Raw genomic sequence first — 20634 nt, 5'->3', positions numbered from 1 at the left:
GTGAAGCTCAAAGCCTTGTAAAAAATCATCAGTAACACCTTTTCCTTAAGACTGTGCTCTGATGACTCTGCATAATTCAAGGTCTTGTGAACAGCTCATCTTAGCTTTCCACTGACAGTGTACTCAGTGGATTAGAGAAAAACCGGAACACTGTTTCTGGGTTGAGATGAACTCAAGCGTCTACACTGAAGTGGCACTATCTTGATGAGTCTGAATGAAGAGCTGCGAGTGATTCTTTTCAGTGTCCCTTGTTCCTATTGACACACCTGAAAATACCGATTTTTGTGCATTTCAAGCAAATAATAACACCACATTGTACATCCGAATGTGGTTTGCTCTTGCAGAAGTCCACTGCCATGAAGATGTAAGAAACATCTAAAATATCGGTTTTCTATATAGAGCTGTTATCGAACACTATACCGTATGTCACACATATACAGGATGCAGGAGCAGAGGCTTTGATGTTAACTTCAGTGCTGCACCTATAATAAATAACACCTGCGGAGAGCTATGCTGCATCACACATAGAGAGCCTAGTATCCTTTGAGGGATGATAATGAAATGCAAAGATAAAAGCTCAGCTCCCACTTTGTGCTTTTCTACAGAGACAGAAATTGTCAGTGGATGCAAAATTAGAAGTGAGGCAGAGTTAATAAAGCTGTAGACGAGGTCCTTGTGTATTTAATCTATCTCTGATTCAAGTGGTGCCGTAGTTACCGTAGGAAGAAACAAGAGGAGATGATGAGATAAATGCTTTCAGTTGCAGTGGAGTGGAGTTTCTTGCAGAGGAAATGAAGAGTAATGGCAGATAAAGATGATGAGCTTGCAGCGCTGTCATTTGTTCCATAACAACTGTCACAAGGGTATCTCGAACTGGGTAGGCAGTGAGTTGGAGAGGCACAAAGCCTTAGCTGTGGTGTATCCAGAGAAGGTAGTTTGCTGTTTACATGTCTGTGTGCCCGAGTGTGACCTCTGCTCCTGGGCCACTATTGTTGCCCATGGCGATGGCCCTCTGCTTCAATTTTACATTTGAGTAATGAATTATACATGGAAGGAAGGTGAAGGAGGGAAAGTCAGCAGAGTTCTGCTGTGTGAAATATAAAATGTATTTTAGGACATATTTGATATTTTCACTAAAGTTATTGCCACACTCCTGCATCTGCCTCGCTGCAGTTGGCAGTACTCTATAACTGGGAATACTGTCTAACCATAGATATCAGTGATATTGTTTTCTTGCCAGAACATAAGGCTAATTAATTATTTATTTTTCTTGCTTACCAGGTGTTTTCATCCAAGGGAGTTGTATTACATGCGGCTGGCCTGTTGAATATTCCATTCATAACACTGACATGGAGCTTAGCTCCCACTCAAGTGCCCCTGTCAGGGACAACCTTCAATTTCCTCAATGCATCCCAGCTTCCAGTTTATGTGTGTATTATCATGTGCATAAAATATTTCTCCCGAGACCCTACAGAGTGAATTTGTGGTGGTATGCAGATGTACCTTCAAGTTAATGCTACAGTATGATGACTAAAAAAATTGGACAAAGTTTTGTTTCCAAATAAAGAGGCAGGTAGGGTAATGCAATAAAAAAAAGTTGCCATAACCTGCCCTCGAAAGGACCTTGCAACACGAAAGGTGCCTGCAAATCCTTTTAGTCTGCTTTTCTGAAGCCTGGGACGGCTCTGCTTCTCTTGTCAAACTCACAATTTCTCCAGTTGCAGAAAAAATAACCAAAGCAAAAAAAAACTTGCTGTATACACTGCATGTGTTCCTGTTATGTTGCCTCTGAAAACGTGTCTGTGTTTAGTTAGAGAATCAGGATTCAGTGCGAGGTCTGCTGAAACGAACAGAGGCGGAGCTGAATGTACGCGTGGCGGATGCCCTGAGGAAGCAGGAAGATCCCCTGCAGAGACAGCGCCTCCTTGTGGAGGAAGAAAGACTCAAGTACCTCAATGAGGAGGAGCTCATCATCCAGCAGCTCCAGTCAGTAATAGTATAAGGCTTATTTATATGGCAAAAACATGTGACGTAAATCTCCGAACTATCAACGACTCTTTTCTTTACAAGCAATAATCTATGTCATTTTTTTTCCCATGATATTTTTTGCATACTTAGTTTGAACATACAGTTTTTAGTTGAATTAGACATAGGGAAGCTAATTTTCCTTTTATGTTCAGATGACTCATTAGGTGATGCAGTGATACGAAGAAATTGCAACAGTAATTAAACCCGGCATTGAACAAGATGGTTATTAAGATCTGAGAAATGTGGCTGTCCAGTAGATAATTAAAGTGACTGCAAAAATGAGAACAGAGAGCCACCTTGAGATTTAATAATCAGATAACTTTCTGCAGCCTCATTTGTGGAAATGTTCAGCATGGTAATGATTGTTGGATGTCTCTGTTTGGAGAAATGGAAGTCATGAGTCTCACTCTGAGCAGCACTTGCTTTTCAGAATAATTGGTTGATCTCTGAGATGATCTTTGCTTATCTATGTTTGTTATTATGCCTATGCAACTGGCAGCCAATTATCATTTGTTTTCATCATATGTGCAACATTTTTTTTTTTTTTTATCGTGTAACTCGAGGCAGGCAATTCGATATAAATATGACCAGATTAGCCATGGACCCGACACGAGAACTTTCCAAATTCATATTTGTGTAGTCACTGTGTTCATGAAAGTATTAGATGCAACTATTTTAAAACAAGTTTCTGTCCTCAATTTTTTTTAAATACCACTGCATACTCCTCCACTTCAGCTGTCCAGAGCTTTCAATCTAACTGCCACTAGACTGAGAGAGACAGTTTTTTGGCAGAAGATTTACTGAAACTTAAATAACATAATTGTCTGATAAATGTTCAGCAAAATTTTGAGTGTGGCAGAGGAATCCCTGGTGCTCAGCCGTCTGTCTGTTCCATCTCAGCGACCTGGAGAAGTCAGTGGAGGAGATCCAGAAGGAGTCATCTGTCAACCACAAGCTGGTGACAGTGCAAGAGCTGGAGGAGAAGGCTAGTGTTCTGAGAAAGCTGGGAGAAACACTCACAGAACTGAAAAGTGAGTCATGCTGGCACATCTCGCATCCTATGCACGACACCAAACAGAAAACAGTCATTTACTCTGGTAGACAGTTTATTATGCACTAATTACTCATCAAGGCACTGATGATCTTTTATCTTTTGCTCACTCACAGCCTCTGTGCAACGCTTAATCAGTCTCAGATTGCTCATTGTTTAAAAAAAACCTGCTGACCATTAGCAGTAGTTAAAAAAACGTTTGACTACCACAGAGAGCTGTCAGTATCCTCGCCAAGTCCATGCTTTCTTTTTCTGTTTGTATGTGTGTGTGTTTTACTCCTCTACTTTCTCCTGCAGATCAGTTCCCAGGTCTACAGAGTAAGATGCGGGTGGTGCTGCGGGTGGAAGTGGAAGCCGTCAAATTCCTTAAAGAGGAGCCTCACAGACTTGATGCCCTGTTAAAACGCTGCAAGACTATAACTGACACCCTTGCCACAATGCGCAAGTATGAACTTGTTCTGATGGAGAGCATCAGGACATCTGTGGCTGCTTTACTGTTTCAAAAAAGCTATAGTGTTGAATTCGTATAAGCTGTCTTTACGCTCAGGTTGAAAAGTTTCAAATAATTCTATAGATACTCATAAAGAAGTATGTGTTCATGGAATTCTTTCACTTTTGATAGTTACATTGAAATATGTCCTGCATGAGCTGACATAAAAGAATATAAATTTGTAATCAGTGAGAGGTTTTTCCATATGTAATCCTGCTGAATATATCAAGCTTTCCTCTGTCTTTGTTTTTGTGTAAGCAGGACATTATGGATTTTTATAAACTGTGGCAAATAGACACAAACAAGTTTATTAGATATTGTTGTGTAGAGATTTCCACTGCTGCACATTTTTTTAGCCAAAGCTCTGAGCTACTGAGAGAGATAAAGTTAGGATCTGAACTCACAAAGTATGAGGGGAAATATGCAATTCTTAACTGTCTATTTAAGCGGCCAGTAACATCAAAGCCCTTTTTAATCACATGAATAAAAGCCTTTTGACTTTATGGAGAGTGGGGAACTGGGTAAAATTTGCTTTTCAGTACTCTATCTCTGAATCAGCCTGGTGTCCAAAAAGCTCCTTGCTTTTTGATTTAATTAGTCTTACTGGTATATAACTCATAAAACTTTTTTTCTCATCTTTGTGAGTAACAAGAAATTAACAAATTAATTTTGTCGAAGTGGAAATGCCTGCTCTTTCCTGAATGTGATGTTTTTGGCGTTCAGCACTGGTTATTTCCATCAGTAATTCATGTTTTACTTGTTTAACAATGTTTAACATTTCAAAGACTGCATTAATTCATTTGCCCTCTATATCTTAACAGACAAGCAAATGAAGGAGTTTGGAAGAAGCAAGATGACTTCTCTACTCCTTCATCAAAACACAACGATGACTTGCGAAAGTTTGCTGACTTTGACATCCCCACCAGCCCACCATTAACCATAAATGACCTTGGGGGAGGCAACAGCCTATCGAACTGGAGTCCCCACTCCAGCCTCAGTCGTGGTCTTGGCAATCCGTCTGGCGCTCATAAGGACAATCATCCTCCTGTCCCCCATAAAGGCAAAGCACTGGAGGAGCTGGAGCGCCGTGCTGCTGCTGACAAAGCTCTGTCCGTGGAGGTCCGACTGGTAGGACTCATTTCTACTTCTTTTTCATTTCTTTTTAAACATTTTACACATCCATCACATCTCAGCACATGGTTGTCTCTCTTCACTTTGCAGGCAGCAGAGCGGGACTGGGAGGAGAAGCGGGCCAGTCTTACCCAGTATAGTGCCCAGGACATCAACCGACTGCTGGAGGAGACCCAGGCTGAGCTAATGAAAGCTATCCCAGATCTGGACTTTGCTGCCAAGCAGATCAAACCCTCCTCCAACACACCTTCAACTCAGAACCCTCAGAGTGGAGCAGCAATCCCAGAGCACCGCACCAACAAGCTCCAGCACAAGCTTTCTGCAAAAGAAGGAGGGTCCCGACGTGGCTCAGGTTAGATGAGGAGTCCTGTGCTTTAGCCAGCATGATTATGCATCACTTTCAAGTAAAACTGTTAATATTTTAAGAGCATACCAAAGCTTTTGTTTTTTTTTTTTTTAGGAAAACCTCTTGTAAAACCCCTTTTAAAATTATCTAAAATATTTTGTCCCTAGCTGCACAGTTATGTGATGGTTAGCACTGTTGCCTTACAGCAAGAGAGGTCCTGGTTCAAACCCCAGCTGGGGCCTCTCTGTGTGGAGTTTGCTTTTTCCCCCCGTGCATGCATGTGTTCCCTCCAGGTACTCCAGCTTCCTCCCATCATCCAAAAAATATGCAGTGTGTGACCCTCTCTGTTTAACCCTGTAATGGAGTGGCAACCTGTCCAGCCAATGGCAACTGGTATGGGCTCCAGTCTATGCGACCCTGGACCCTTTAAAGATATGTTACTTTATTTTCTAGATGAGCTGACGGTGCCTCGATATCGCACAGAGAAACCCTCCAAATCTCCTCCGCCTCCACCACCTAGACGCAGTTTCCCCTCTTCCCCAGGGCTGACCACTCGTAGTGGGGAGACACTAATCCCTGGAAAAAGCATAAAGGTAAGCACAGTAAAAATTCACAGACATGTAGCTTTTTCAAACCAATACTGCCCAGTAGAAATACAGATAAAACCATGAAAACATTTTAGTCACAGACAGACAACATATTAATTCTGTCCATGTTAGACTATTCCAGATGGATCAGCACATTGTGGATGGGTTAATAGAAAGTTCAGGTTCCAAGCTGCTGATAAGTTATTAACTCTTTTTTTGTGTTTTTAGAAATCTGAATCCGAAGAGGCCGAGGCCCTGAAACCTCACATAAAACTGAGAAGGGCCGTGTCTGAAAACCCTCGTCCTGCATCTACACCCCCAACATTGGCCTCTAGAGAAAAAGAGGATGGAGAGGAAGAGAAAATTGCTGCTGAATTGGAGGTAAATAAAGACGAAGTAGTCTTCTCAACAAATGGGAAAACTCTTTTTAGGTTTTTGTAACGTCTACAATCTGCCAATGGATTCCTTCAGCACACACACGTAGTGCGGGTATGCTCATCATCATTACCACATGTTCAAGCAGCAGGAGCCATATGTCCTCCTGCCTCTGGCACTGGAAAAGCCCAAAGATCACATATTGCTCAGTGGCACACATCATCACCCGGGGATCACAGATCACAGCCAGGCAGATGGACCCTTATTGCTGCCTCGGTCGTGTTTGAGATGTCCTGCTGGAAATTGGACGGAACAAAGAGTCAAAAGAAACTGGTTTTGATAAGTCGCTGGCTGTTTGTTAATATCTATTTTTAAAACCTCCTTTTCCCTCCCCAGCTGTTTGAGAGAGCCCCACACAGGTTCTCTTGGCACCATTCCTTTTCCCTGCCTGTTAACCCATGCAGCAGGAAAAGTGAGCCCCTCTCCAGACTGGACCTGTGGCCTCCTGAGGCCTCAGGCATTACTGAGGTAACACTCTGGCTGACCCTGAGCAAAGTGGGTTGATGCCCTGTTAAGCCTTTCTGTGTTCTTTCTGACCCCATTCCCACTCACAGAAATCATCCACTCTTGCTCAGCTGTTAGCCACATCTCCGTTTACACTCCTTTTCTCACAGCAACATATACTGTTGTTGATCTCTTTTTGTTCTTTACGTGCTTGCATGCTGTTCTTAAGAAACCCAAAAAATAGCAGAATACATAAATGCAAAGTTGTATTTTTACACAAGCCTGACTATAATTAGTGGCTTAAACAGAGAGTAACCATATATAACAACAAGTATTAAAACCTTCTGATACAACGTCACAACCATATAATTATACGTTTTAGTGCCTAAAGCATTAGTAGTTAGTTGTATACTTCCACTCGCAACACCTGAGGCGAAAAATTAGGATTTTTAGAATTTTCTTGTTGTTTGATGATCGTAAGAAGAAGTGGTTCTTTCTTTTAGCTGTGGATTAAAATCTGTAAAAAAACATGCTGAATCTGAAGGTAAGGGTTGATATTTTGGTACTGGAAGTATTCTGTTTAAACTAACAGTCCATGTGTCACACATTGCCCAAAGTGCAGTATTAAAAAGGTCGGTCTGAATTGCATGGTTTGTCCACATCAGCTGAAAAGCCCAGAAACGCCGACCATTCCTGTGAAGTTTTTCATAACTTGATATCTGCTGCGTTTCCAGATCAGCCATGGTTTTGTCTTTAGAAAAAAAATAGAACAAGAGAACATAGACAGATGCCTCCTTCAAACAAACACCATGTTTATTGTATTTTTTTTTTTTTAAGCACCTGTCCTTTCTCCAACTGTTTCCACTGCGAACTTTACAGCACATGATAGTGGGTAACAAACATGTGGCAATTCAGGTTTCAACTTTCTACCTAATCGCAAATTTTCCCTGAACTTTGTCTCAGTTAGCACACATAATTGTTTGCTAGAATTACAGCTGCCCCATGCAGACGAAAGCTGTGAGATTCACCATACAGCTGATGTGCTGGAACTCCAAAGTGTTTTTTGGCCATTATAGGCCGTGTTCTGGCAGCTGAAAAGTAATGTAAAGCAGTATAGAGGGCATTATCTATGATAACATTGCTTTTCTTTTTTTATTCAGTTGTGCTTGGCTATTTTTATGCAGTGAACATCAATCTAAAGTTTGTGAATTTTGGGCTAAAATTGTATACAGCTATGATCAACTCAGTGTGTTTATATTTATACCTCAAGTGCTTTCTTCACTCATAGGGAAGGCACTTGTCTCCTGTACCCCACATCGTGTTGACGGAGTGTTTGCCAGCTTCACCCACTGCCTCAGAGGATTCTGTCAGAGATTTAGCAAATAACCCAATAGAAGAGACTCCAACACAAGATTGGACTGGCCGTCACATGGTTGACAACTCCACCATTTCAAGGGAAATCTATTCAGGAGGAAGTGAATGTGCTCTTCAGCAGGGGCAGTGTTTTCTGGATCGAGGTTTCAAAGAGGAAGTTGCCCTGCTTTTGACAGAGCTGGAGATTAGGCTTGTGTCCCCCAGTGAGGCCCAGGAGCTCGTGACTATGGGCAAAGTTCTGCAGACTCTAACCATCTCACCACAGACTAAAGAAGTCTCTGAGGCCAAGCTGAATGAACGGCCTGTCCTTGTGCGCTTCAAGAAGGAAAGAACTGTCACAGAGGCCTACAAACTGCTGTATTCCTTACTGGAGTTGTGCAAACCAGTTCCCAAACCGAGAATAAAATCCTTTCCCCAGCCAGGCCAGCAGAGCTCTCTAATGGAGGCTCTGAGAAGAGGCATAGTGACAGGGGAGAGCAAGCTTACGTTGCAGGACATAACTGAAATTAAGATACAACAGAGCGCACTGGAGTCCAATGGTAGTTCTGTGAGCAGTCTCACCAGTCAAAGAAGAGAGAAAGAAGATGTCCGACTCAGCACCTATAAGAGGCTGGACAGCCTGGAAGAGACTATTCGAGAGCTGGAGAACACCTTAATAGAGATTAGTGGCCATCCTACAACAGAGGATTTCTACACTGAAACAACCGTCAATAGTGCTTCTGTACAGAGGACTCGAAGTCTGACTTCAGAGCCCAAGAAGCCACCAGTGCCACCCAAACCACCATCTTTCAGCCCAGCATCATTCCAGGTTCATTGCTTACTCGTGCCGTGTAGATCCCTGCTCTGAAACAGCATGCTCTGTTTTCCCTCTTAACTTCTTCTCTGCAGATGATTATTGGGACTATACTCTCAAGCCTCTGATGTCTGTTCCCCGATTGAATCAGCCCCTAATTGTATTTGAAATCGAAAATATGTTGAGAGGACAGACAACAGACTTCCTGTCTACTTGTCTGCTCTGTGCTTGGTGCTGGAACTGCAGTCCTGCTGAGCTCAGAGCTGTTAATTGTTTCTTTATTGAATTGTGCTGGCATCATTTCTGCTCTCTGTTTTTGAATTTAGCTCATTTCACCTGATGGTAAATTAATGAACAGGTACCTGCAAACAACTGCATTTTCTCTCTATCACTTTCTCTTGTTGTCCGTTCTGCTAAGTTTCTTTTACCTCTCATCTTTTGCTTTGTCTTGAATTTAGATTTCTTTTCTCTCAAGCTAAATTGTGAAGCATTTTGATTGTGTCGTGTTTAAATTGGCTTGATATTCAGTTTTAGTTTATATTGTATTCTACAGATTCACATTCTAACGATTATAGTCAGTTATTCGTATTTGCTGCATTTGTGTTTTTAGAAGAAAGGAACAAAAATACTTTTAGGTTTGCCGCTCTATTATAAAAATATAGTTTGGAAGAAAAGCATTTTTTATTCAAAGAGTAAAATATAAAAAGTAAAAAAAAGTGAGCAATGGGAACCCATACAAGGACAGAAATCTGCCTCTTACCTGAAAGTAAATACACCTTTAACCCACTCGTCACTGCTACCTAATGACCATGTGATGAACTTCTATTACCAGATATTGCAAGTAGCTGTCTTTCAATTCACCCCTAGCTGATTGCAAAACAACGTGAATAGTAATTATCAAAAGGCTTGCAGCATTTATGTGTCAGCTGCTTCATCAATAAAGTGTCTTGACAGCTTGCATAGTATTCCCTCTTGCTAAGAATGTATCCTCCCACTCAAATACGTGACAATCACTGTCATGGTGAGTTTCAACCCTCTGATGTGGAGCCAGGGAGCATTCCCATGGGCATGGCTGAGGATTACAGAGTCATCACACAGTATTTCGTCACCCCAACTTTAGTCACGTTGATCATTTCAACATGACCCTTCCTCCTACTCTTGTCAAACGGTAGCTGCTCGCTAAATTCACAGACAAGAATCGGCTTTCAAGTTCAATTGCTGTTCAGTTTTTGAAAGAAAGCATTACAGTTCTCAAATGACGATCAAACTGCAAGTGTACTGTGTTGTGACTTCTAAAAATCTTGCCACACACAAAGAATATGGTTATCAGTTATTCAGTGTTGACTCAACAGATATTTGACACTACTAGAGTTAACCTTTTGACAGTTTTTCTTTTAACTGATATCTCTGTCTGCAGTAGACACTTGGATGGAAATTTATCTGAATGCGTATTTGTGTTTTGTGAGTCGGAAGAGTAGCTCGGTGGGAAAGATCATTAGTCACAATGCTTCATAGATCCTGCAGTGAGGTTAGGCTACGCAACGTCAGTTCTGATGCTGCCTTTCTATATTCTGTTCTTTGTCATTTTCTGCTGATAGACGGTGAAACTCTGTGAAGTGGATAGTTTAGTTTTGCGCACGCTACAAGCTCAGATCTTTAAAATTCCATTGGTCTCAGGAGAAAGACTCGCTTGCTGAAATCAAAGTCTGAGCTGAATTGATGTGTTTCTCATGTGGAAACTGAAGACACTGTAAAGGAGAACTATAAAGTACAACCACGTACAGCATATTTAGTCTCTCTTCTATTCTCCTCTGCTCTCCTCTTTCCTATTCTCCTCTCAGGGAGGAAATAATTCCAGCGTTGGTAAGGTTGTCCACTCCTCAGCTGCCGCCAAGCTGAAGCACCTGCAGCAGAACAGCACAGACAGGACTAAAAGTGGAAAAAGAGAGGACTTCCTGAAGATCCAGGGCCAGCAGCAGGTATCATAATAAGTGCTTGATTTTGGAGTTTCTATTAAACTTGTCTTAATCCTGTCATCATTGACAATCAACAAGTTTGGGCATGTGAAGAAAGGCTGTGCAGACTAGGGAGTACAAAGAAATTTTATTCTTTGAAGCAAGCAGAACGTGTACATCTACTTAAGCAATCCATTCTGTCTGTTAGACCTCAGTCAAGCATTAAGAGACCATTACCATCACCTTTCAGTGCCACTTCATCCTCCCCACAGAACTATTGCACGTCTCCAGCATGCTCCACTCCCATTGACTGTATGGCTGCAATGGCTTTATGTGTAATGTTTAACATAATGGACGTTGGTCTGTTTTAGAAACACAGCAGAGCTGGTTAATAGATTTTACAGCCGGTTAAACCAATAATCATCAAACTGTTTGACGACAAAGTTATATTATTTAGACAATTACATTATTGAAATTTCCTTCTGCCGGCTCTGTCCCAAAGTGAAGCATGTGTCAGACAGCTCAAACTTATAATGAGCGCTGCAATTACCTAAGCAAGTGTTTTTATGCCTGAAAGCTCTTAAGCTATCTCTAATTGTAGCATCCAAACCCATCAAAAACATATTGAAATAAATGTTTACTTTGTATACACAATCTAAAAACTCATGTAGAAATAATTTTTTTCCGAAGTCTGGCAGGAAGTTAGTTAAAACTTTTGAATTTGCATTCATAAAACATCCCTCAATCTCCTCTCTACAGATGTTATGTCTCTATACACACTTTCTCATACATATGTCTGATAGCCACATCATTTTTTTTTTGTTTTAATTTGCTAGAATTTAAAGTAGAGCTTTAAATTAAGGTTCAGGGCTGGACATAAGGGCGCTAGATGGCCTCTAGAGGCAAGGAAATGGAACTGTTGAAGCATATCAGTCGAGCAAAGCCAAAAGAAAATTTGTGCACTGTGATTGTGGACAGGGAGAAGAAAAAGCTTAATGTCAATGTTATTTGAGATATAACAGAGGCAGTGAAGTAGATCTAAACCTCCATAACCCACAGAGCTTTCTGACTCAAAGTCAGTTTTCAAGATTGCTGAGAAATAAATGTGTTAGGCAGAGAGGGATTTGAAAAGGAGGAAGTAATGAGACTTTGCTCTCCTCAGACTCAGAGAGGACTGGGAAGAACCTCTGCCATGCCATATAATAACCACTACTTGAGTCACTGGCAATCGCTGATCATTTAATTTGAAGAGGGCGTTTCTTTTTCCACCATCAAGTCTTTCACATTTCCTCTTCTTTCTGTCTCTTTTCTCCCTCTTTCTGGTTTCTGTACTCTACAATTTATCCACACTGCCCCTTTCTCCTTTTAACTCACTCTCTGTCAGTCTCACTCATTCACTGAGATTTGGAGGCTGAGTGGATGCCTACACTTGTCTAATGAATGGAAAATTAATCCTATTATTTCAGAATGACACTTACACGCCACAGTCTCTTTGTGCCCAAACTGCTCAAAACAGCCATTGTGAAAGGCTCTGTGTGTGTGAAAGCCTTTTCCTAAGAGGGACAGCGGACATTCAAAGCTAATTGTCAGCAGAGGAAGTTGGTGCCAACTAATTTAGGGGAACAACATACCACAACTGCGTGATGAATAACAAAAACGAGAGAGCAGTCAGCTGCAAATTCTATCCATGACTAGAATCAAGTTGAGGGGTGAAGAAGGTGTTTTAATATAAAAGAAGCAGAGGGCATTCATTAGGAAAATAGAGCACTGTCAATATAATAAACTGCCATAGTTATATGGGTTTAGTTCAAAAGTTATTAAATGTTCTTAAACTGTCATTATTTTAGCTATGCGTAGGCCTTCTAGGGTTAACCCCACACTGACAACAGCATTGTCAAATATAAAGATAAAAAATACTAATTACAGTCAGTGAAAAGTAAAATATATAATTGCCTAAAATATGCTCGAATAAAATGCAGTTATCAAGGATTTATACATATTTTATGCCACGTGATTAAGCGCTTAACTAGATTTAATCTTTATCAAATTAATCAAAAGTGCACATCTCCCAACCTGCACTTTTCATTTCATTGTTCTGACGATCGGACATAATCACCTTGGGTGACCTCTATTCTCGGTCCTCAGCTCAAGGAAAAGGAACTTCTTCTCTAAACATGTCTTGGTCATAACTTAGAAATGTAACCTCTACTTTTACTGTCCAGTTCCCCATTGTTTTATCGATTTCTCCCATTTGTCTCCTCCAGCCAAATTAAAGTAAACTATTTCGAGGGCATTTTTAAAGGAAGAGTTGCTAGAAATGAGTGCCACACTTTGGCGTCCCCTGGTTTATTGTCCTTCATTCCACTGACACACAAATAGTTGAAATGATCCGAACGTATATATCAATATTTTTACCATTAGTGGCATTATCGGTAGTATGTGACTTGAAAATCAGCTGGTGTTCTTAAACATGCTATGAAAGCCCCCTGGAGGAGCAGTTTCAGATATCACCATATGCCAATCCGCAGTCAGATTAAACAAGATGCACCAGCACCACTTTTTGGTTTTATGTGGGTCATTTGTTTAGAATTGAAAGTTTCAAGTAACTTACTTTAGTAGTCAAGTCAATAGTAGTCAATATTGTATTAGTCGTCATAAAGATTTGGGGTGTAAGAATACGGTTGGCCAATTTTTAGATGTGCCTTGAAACATGCTGCTTTGTCAAAGTTCTGCAAATGATGTGCTGCTAAAAGTCCTGCTAAGAGGAGCATTAAATAGCAATTAGTATGTTTCTGCAGGCTCTAAAAGTTGTCCTTGTGTGCTACAATGAAGTCTTCTCTGATGGTGCTTCATGCTGCTGAACTCGAGCTGTTTGCTCAGAAAAGCCTCACTGAGTAGTATTAAAATATTCCAGGCAGGGGGATCCTTCAAATAAATGCGCTGGATTAAAACAGACAATTCAAAGCCAAAATATATTCATGTTTTCTTTGCAACAGATCAAGCATGACATGACAATGGTAGCACCTTTATGCCTCAAAACTTTCATCTTCCCTTTTGGTCTCTTATTTCTTGTGGCAATAAGATAAGTTGGGTTTAAGTGATGGGCATGAGGTGGGGATAGTGGCCTTCTGTCCTTAGAGGCTGTCATTTGGCAGACAGGTCTGAGAGTATGAGATGTAAGCTGCTCTCCCACGCTCACAGACCAGAATAATTGTGTCAGCCAGGTTTGAGAAGTGTTTCTTGAGCAGACGGAGTCACCCTGCTTCATGAGAACAGTTGGCAGCACAGGCTCTGGAACTGCAAACCTCTCAGTGATGCTGTCTAAATCAGCACACCTGCTCTCTTTATATGCAGAATTCATCACTGTAATGCCAAAACAAACACCTTTTAAAACTTTTAGCTTTTTTCACTCCCATTAGAAATGAAAATCAAATTTAGCTAAGGTCTAACAAACTGTTTTTGTCTCATTCTGTTAACACTTGGTTTATTTTGAACAGTCTGGCCCCTGCAAATGCGACATTCAGACAGTTTCTGTCAGATGTATTCATGTTAGTAAAAGAGAAACAAAATCTTCATCTGAATGTTTTCCAAAAGTTTTATGAAACAGTGAAACAGTGCCATCTTCTGGCGCATCCCTGCAATATATGAAGGCAGTAAAGATGTGGCTCTGTATGCTCATCTGATCATTTATCATTTTTAATGAATGAACATCATTGAAACAAGTGTCAAAGTAAAGGATGTCAAAAGTGTCATTTACAGTTGGCATCTTTCACTTTTCTAACTTATCAGTGGTATAAGTGGTCTGGTCATCATGTAGATGGTAGCCTGTGTTAGGGCTTGCATCACACATGGTGATATCAGCCTGAATAACAATCTCCTGTGTTTGTCTCCTGTTCTGTTTTCACTCCCCACCCCTCCACTATATGTTTCCTCTGACACTTGTTGCTGTGGTGCAACCTAACCCCCCCCCCCCATCATCCTCTGTGAACCCGTGCTGTCCTGCACCTCCCGACCTGCCCATCTCCCTGCAGCAGTGAGCGACCTGCCCAGCCTCCTCAACTTCCTCCTCCTCCTGTTCACCTGACTACTGAGATGCACTCATCTACCTTCCCTCTTTACTTTACCAGCTCCTTTCACATCTCCAGCATTTACTCCAAAATATATTCTGAAATCCACTCGGTCCGCTTGTAGGTCCATGTGAGCGTGTATGTGTGTGTGTGTGTGTGTGTGTGTGTGTGTGTGTTTATGTATAAGCATGCACTGGTTTGTTTGAGTGTAATGCTAAAGGAAGAGGCTGCAGGCAACAGTGCCCAGACACGACCAATTTTTTTCATGATTTCCCACTTTGACCCCTGAAAACCTCATCTTTTGCGCTCCTCCTCCACCCTCTCCTGTCTTCTGTGTCCCTGCTCTACTTGAAGGCCTATGGGACCAGCAGCACAGGCAGTATTGAACCATACCTAGCTGGTTTCAAAGCAGGCATTTTTTCAGGCCGATTGCCCTCTCCTGCAGCAGCGTTTGCCCCCAGCCTAAGGAGTAGCCACCAGGAAGGGGCACTGCCCTCTCTGACAGTCTCCTCAAGCCAAGCGAAAGCCCTCCTGGCGAGCCTGTCTGCTTCTGGCCTGAGCGCAGAGGCCTTGCTTCTCTCCTCTGCCCTTCGTCAACGCCGCCTTCTACGTGAGCAGCGAGCCTCCTCCCTGCCCAGCAGCCAGTCCTCCTCTTCTACACCCACCACTACCTCTTCACCTTCCTCTTCACCCACCACCCCTACTCCATCTCTGTCTCCATCGTCTCCCGCCCCTCTGAGTTCCTTTACCTTCTCCTCTGTGGTTGTCAAGCCCAGCAGACGAAGCCTTGACAGCCCCAGCCTCAACAACTGCAAGGATGGTGGCAGCAAGCCTGAGAATCAGTAACCTCACCCGTGGCAACTTATAGTGATGAACAGGAGGAGGAGGAGGAAATGGGAGAATGCGGTTGAAGCATTATCACTGAATGAACCATAAAAAGAAAACACAACATTGCTCAAAACATTTTTTTACTTGTATGTTCTTCAGGACTTTTTAGCTCTATCTTTTTCTCATTTTCCTCCCCTCGATGTTGGACTCACAGTCTGCAGTCTTTCTGTTTTCACTGAAAATGGAGCCTCGATCTTCATCTTGGAGAAGATTATTACACTGATCTGGTTCCACAGTTCCCCTGCAGTTCACCCACACAGTCATACTGCCGGCTTCCCAGATAAAGCGCACACTAACGGGCCTCCTCTCCCACCAGCTGCCTGTAAGCTGTTGTGTTCGGACGTACTCTCACATGCCCTCATTCAGTGGGTTGTTCGTGGTATAGTTAAAATATTTAGGCCGTGATAATAGAAAATAGAGCTGCAATAATCACAATGTGAGTCCAATAGTTATGTGTGTTCAGGATAATGTTGCATCACCTGGCAGATTGTGAGTCTGCTAAGAAAATGATTTAAAAAAGAGATGATGATAAAGGTGATGATTGTGGTTTCTCGCTATTTTGTGTTAAAAGGGCATTAATTACTTGCATTACCTGAGTTTTAAACTATGAATTGGTGCTAAATTTTCCCCTCTGTTTGTACACACTGTAAAGACCTCACATGATTGTTCTGCCCTGTACATTCCATCGTCTCAAAGTCTGCTCTAACGTAATGTTGCATTTAATTATTTATATGCACCTCCGCAAATGAATCCCATGCATCACTAATTAGGAACAGTGAAAAAAAATTAAATGTTTAATTGAAAACGCAGATTATAGTACTTTCACAGAAGCACACTTTAATGAGCGGCCCTCAAACAGCACATCTGTTAAACACAGAACAAGGACGCACAGTTTCACAAACAGAAGGGAAAAATGCAAATCATGACTTGTATACAAATGTTGATTTCCTGTATATGTGTGTTAACTAGATAATTATGACAATCAGGATGTGTCTACAGTAGCATCTTAAAGGTTGCTCTGGCATTTTAGCACCTGACTTCAAAACCCATCCCAAAGATTCAAGCACACCTACACACACAGTCTGTCACACATGCACATGTAAAGCCAAGCTGCACAGCTCAGACTCCACAACTGTTTCTTTTAGCAAATCTTCATTTGAAGTCAGATCTGTTGCACCTCTGATAAAGAGTACGCAGGTGATTTAAGCCACTTAGACCAGAACTTGATTACATCCTAAAAGGACTCTGATCTACAGATCGACAGATGTATTTTGAGATTCTTGTGTCTTTTGAAGTCCAGAGTTAATTTGCTGCAGAAGCTGCTGAGTTTTATGTAGTTTGTACATTATCTTTCACTGTAGTGTGCTGTTGACACTTTATGTGTATCTCAAAGATTAAGAATGTTATTCAGCACATATTTAAACATTAGATGTTGCTTGGCCCTTGAAGGGACTGAGAGAAGAATATAAAAATGTAAAGAAAGCACAGTTTCACCTAAAACACAAAATCCTTCTTATTTAATTCAAAATTAAAACTGAATGGCTGTGAAATGCATCAAGAAATGCAAGTTAAAACACGACCATAAAAACTCTATATATTAAGATGCAGAAAGGTGTCTATCTCTGGTCTCAAGCTTCTTTGATATGGTATGAGGTGAAGTGGGAAACACATTAAGATTAAAGAGGACAGAATGGGACTATCTGTGTTGATCAGAGCTTAGTTAAAAAGCCAGCACCAGTGGTAGAATTTGGGTGCATGTTGCATGAGTAACTTGCACATTTGGGAAGCATGATTAATGCTGATCGGCTCCAATGATTTTTCAAACAAATAAAAGGATATATTTCCCTTTTAAAAGTACATTTGATCTCCTCTGGCATCAGTTAAGATTTCGGAGAATCATTTTCAACATTGCTATTCTCTTTGAACAATTTTTACATAGGTAAAGGGTTATAATTATATCCAAATTATTGCATCCTTTTTATTAGATTTCACACAGTCTCCACTGTTTTGGAAATCAGAATTTATAAATCTGGTTAACTCTAATAAGCACAAAGCTTCAAATGAACAGCTACACATGTTGCTTTGCTTTTGTCACTTGGTCAAAGCTTAAACAGTTGTCAATGCAGACCTTTGGTGTTTTTCTGTTACAGCAGTCGAAGTTTCAATTATTTAAAGCGCATCACAGTTCTGTCTTATGTCTTTCTTATGTGTAAATCCTTCAAAATGAGCTGTTTTGAAGCTGCCTGTCATGAGCTTTTTCCTACTCGCTGCCTTTTTGGAAGGAGACAAGGTTGAACAAACAGCCACAGCTTGAATGATTAGTTTCTGCTGTTCGCCAGAATGATTGAGTGAAATTGATTCTTCATGGGATTGAGATCAAAACACATATAAAGGGGTTTCATGTCAAAGAGTGGGCAGCGTGAGGAGTGGGGATTAGTTTGAAGGTTACTTTAAAGAGGCCAGCTTTGACTTGCCCTGTCTCCATTAAGAGCACTCGTGATATAAGAAACCCAAAGAGATGAGAGAGGTTTGACAGTCAGAGACACCACTCAGCTGTTCTTTCCCTGTCACCTTCAGTTTGTTGGTGTCTTTAAGACAGAAATCTCAAGGTTACTGGTTACTAGTTTTTGATGGGCCTCAATAATGAAAGATACATGCAATATGTAATTAGCACTCATTCAGTTTTACCATACTAGTGCTTTTTGCCTTTGACATACTCCTGCCTGTTTGTCTTCAAGGACCTGTTACCATGTTTTTCCCAGTGCCTGTAAGACTTTCTTGCCAGAAATCCCCAAATGTTCTAGTACTGCAGTCTTAGATTAGCAGCACTGGCAGAATAACACTATTACCCAAAGAAGAGGCTGAAATTACTGGCTTGTTCCCATTTTTTGGAGAAAAGAGAAAAACAACACTTGAAATGCAGAGTGTGTCAGGTTACAGCGGTGGCTCTAAGAGTGTGCAGAAGCACAGCAAAGTAAGCTTCAGCCTGGTTGCTCTGTAGGTCTGCAGGGCAGGTTCAGGGCCTAGGTCTCTTACTACGTGATGTGAAATGAGAGAAACTCATTTACTCATACTATTCCACTTTAATCCACAACTCTCCTTGTTAAATCTGCTGCATGTGCATCTGGTGAGCGTCGAGAAGGAAGTATACAGGCTTGGTAGCATAAGCCACCCACCCAGAAATGTGTGACAATTCTTTCTTGACATTTATTTCCAAGATAAGGGTAAGTTGGGCTGTGATTTCAACGTGGCTGGGGGCTTCGGGCATGTTGAGCACACTCAGTGGATGCCTCCGGCAATCAGAAAATCTCATGCAAACTTTAAATCAAAACATAGGTGAAATATACATATATAAATATATCTAAGTGAGATGTTTGTGTATGATATAATTGTGAAGAAAATGTGATATATATTTAGGCCTAGATTAAATTATATACTGTAAAATGTCATCATCTCTTCAGTTTTTTATATTAGTGACCATTTTGTACAGAGTTTTCTTTTTTAATTCATTGAAAGAGATATTACATTTCACACTGAGATGATTTATTCATATGCAGAACATTTTTATATTTGTTTGAAATATCTGTATAGATTACTGTTAGCCTCTGTAATATACACTAAAGTTTATGTTAAAATTCTAGGATTTTCTTTACAAACACTGAGTTAGGTTTTATGTAATTCTGAAAAGCTTATCCCTGAAAATGCTCGTCCAGCTCATCTGCACCTTTGGCACCTTACGTGAAGGGTCACTTTTAGGTGTAACAGGCTGGACCAGTGCCAGTGTATAGGGGCTTATTTTGCTACTATCAGTTTTTGTTTTGTTTTTTTTAGGTCTCACCCCATTCTGTATTTGAGATTCAGGTGGTATTAGGGATGCTGGAGATGGTCAGAAACACAGATGTTGTAGTAAATACTGTGAAATGGTCCCAAAGGCTACATATGAGGCCTTGCTGCTTTGACAGAAGTAAGTTATTTGGCTTTAATTTTTCTCTGTCATGTTAGCATGTGAACAAGAGTGGCAGCAATGTGGAAGCTCAGTGCAGAAGAGTTCAGACAACTAGTGGATGTACATTTTATTGCTTATACTGCTGCAGTTTGTGGCTTTAAGTAGCAGTTAAGCTAAACTATCAAGGTTGTAAAAGCCACCAAGATGGATAAATAAGGGATGATAATGTGGAGTTGTATGAACTTAAATTAAAGTTAAATGTTATCTTTTTTTGCCATTGTATTCTTTCTTTCTAAATAACAAATCTACATTCTATAGTATGTATATGAGATTTTTACATGAATGTGTGGATGTTCAAAAATCTTGGCATCAAAAATATAAAAACAAAATTGACTTGTATATAGGTCGAGTCAATCCTAGCAAGTTCAACCAATTGTTATGTCAAAAAGAAGATGTTTTATTAATAAACTATGATGATGGGTTCAAAGTTATATACAAAACAATGCATGTAATGTCTCAAGCAAACGCACGGTGCAGTCGATAAAAAATGTTGTCTACATGTTTTCTCAAAAACATGAGAAAAAATGGAGACGTGGTTCTATGTTAGAGGTTTACAAACATGAAGAGAGACAAATTATTTTGGTATCTGTGACACGGGCATGTTCAGTCTTACTGTGAAGTTATGTGACGATGACGATAGTGGCTAAGAGTGTTGAACGTCTATGAGTCAGAATGCTTGAAAGCCACCCCAACCAGAGAAGTCACCAGTGAAGATATACTCTTTCCACAGAGTGTTTCACCCACTTGTAGAGTAGTGTGATATAAGAACAAGAATATTACAGAAAATAGATCTATGATATAATTCTATATTAATTTAAATGCCTACTGATACTGGAAATACTAATTTATCAGTGTGGATGCCACAATATTCTGTGAGAAATGTGTGTGTTTTTCCTGTGAGAAGACAGCAGGCAGTTGAACCTGCCTACTTTTGTACATAATTTGCTGTGATTGTGTGTCCAATAAAGTGCAGCTCTCTTGTATAGTCTGATGTCACTTTCTGTTTTCTGCTTTTATTTCTTTTTTACCCGCATGTGAA

At 40.7% G+C, this 20634-nt stretch overlaps 1 protein-coding gene across 13 annotated transcripts in view; it reads left to right on the top strand.

The window, feature by feature from the left end:
- Nucleotides 1-20578, top strand: part of srcin1a (SRC kinase signaling inhibitor 1a) — a 103493-nt gene extending 82915 nt beyond the window's left edge. For 11 of the 13 annotated variants that reach the window (XM_075454524.1, XM_075454529.1, XM_075454522.1 and 8 more), the window contains 11 exons: nucleotides 1811-1986; nucleotides 2929-3059; nucleotides 3377-3524; nucleotides 4391-4697; nucleotides 4791-5052; nucleotides 5500-5639; nucleotides 5862-6014; nucleotides 6405-6536; nucleotides 7801-8694; nucleotides 10521-10658; nucleotides 14666-20578. In XM_075454524.1, coding sequence (XP_075310639.1) covers nucleotides 1811-1986; nucleotides 2929-3059; nucleotides 3377-3524; nucleotides 4391-4697; nucleotides 4791-5052; nucleotides 5500-5639; nucleotides 5862-6014; nucleotides 6405-6536; nucleotides 7801-8694; nucleotides 10521-10658; nucleotides 14666-14671 — 2487 coding nt within the window. In that variant the 3' untranslated portion in view covers nucleotides 14672-20578. The remainder of the gene's footprint in view (nucleotides 1-1810; nucleotides 1987-2928; nucleotides 3060-3376; nucleotides 3525-4390; nucleotides 4698-4790; nucleotides 5053-5499; nucleotides 5640-5861; nucleotides 6015-6404; nucleotides 6537-7800; nucleotides 8695-10520; nucleotides 10659-14665) is intronic. The other 2 variants (XM_075454520.1, XM_075454528.1) reach the window with 2 other exon arrangements.
- The last annotated feature ends 56 nt before the right edge of the window (nucleotides 20579-20634 follow it).

Source organism: Odontesthes bonariensis, chromosome 21 (assembly GCF_027942865.1).
Source record: "Odontesthes bonariensis isolate fOdoBon6 chromosome 21, fOdoBon6.hap1, whole genome shotgun sequence".
Lineage (NCBI taxonomy): Eukaryota > Metazoa > Chordata > Actinopteri > Atheriniformes > Atherinopsidae > Odontesthes > Odontesthes bonariensis.
Note: the sequence above shows the minus strand (reverse complement) of the source record. Positions and strands in the feature narration are given on the sequence as shown.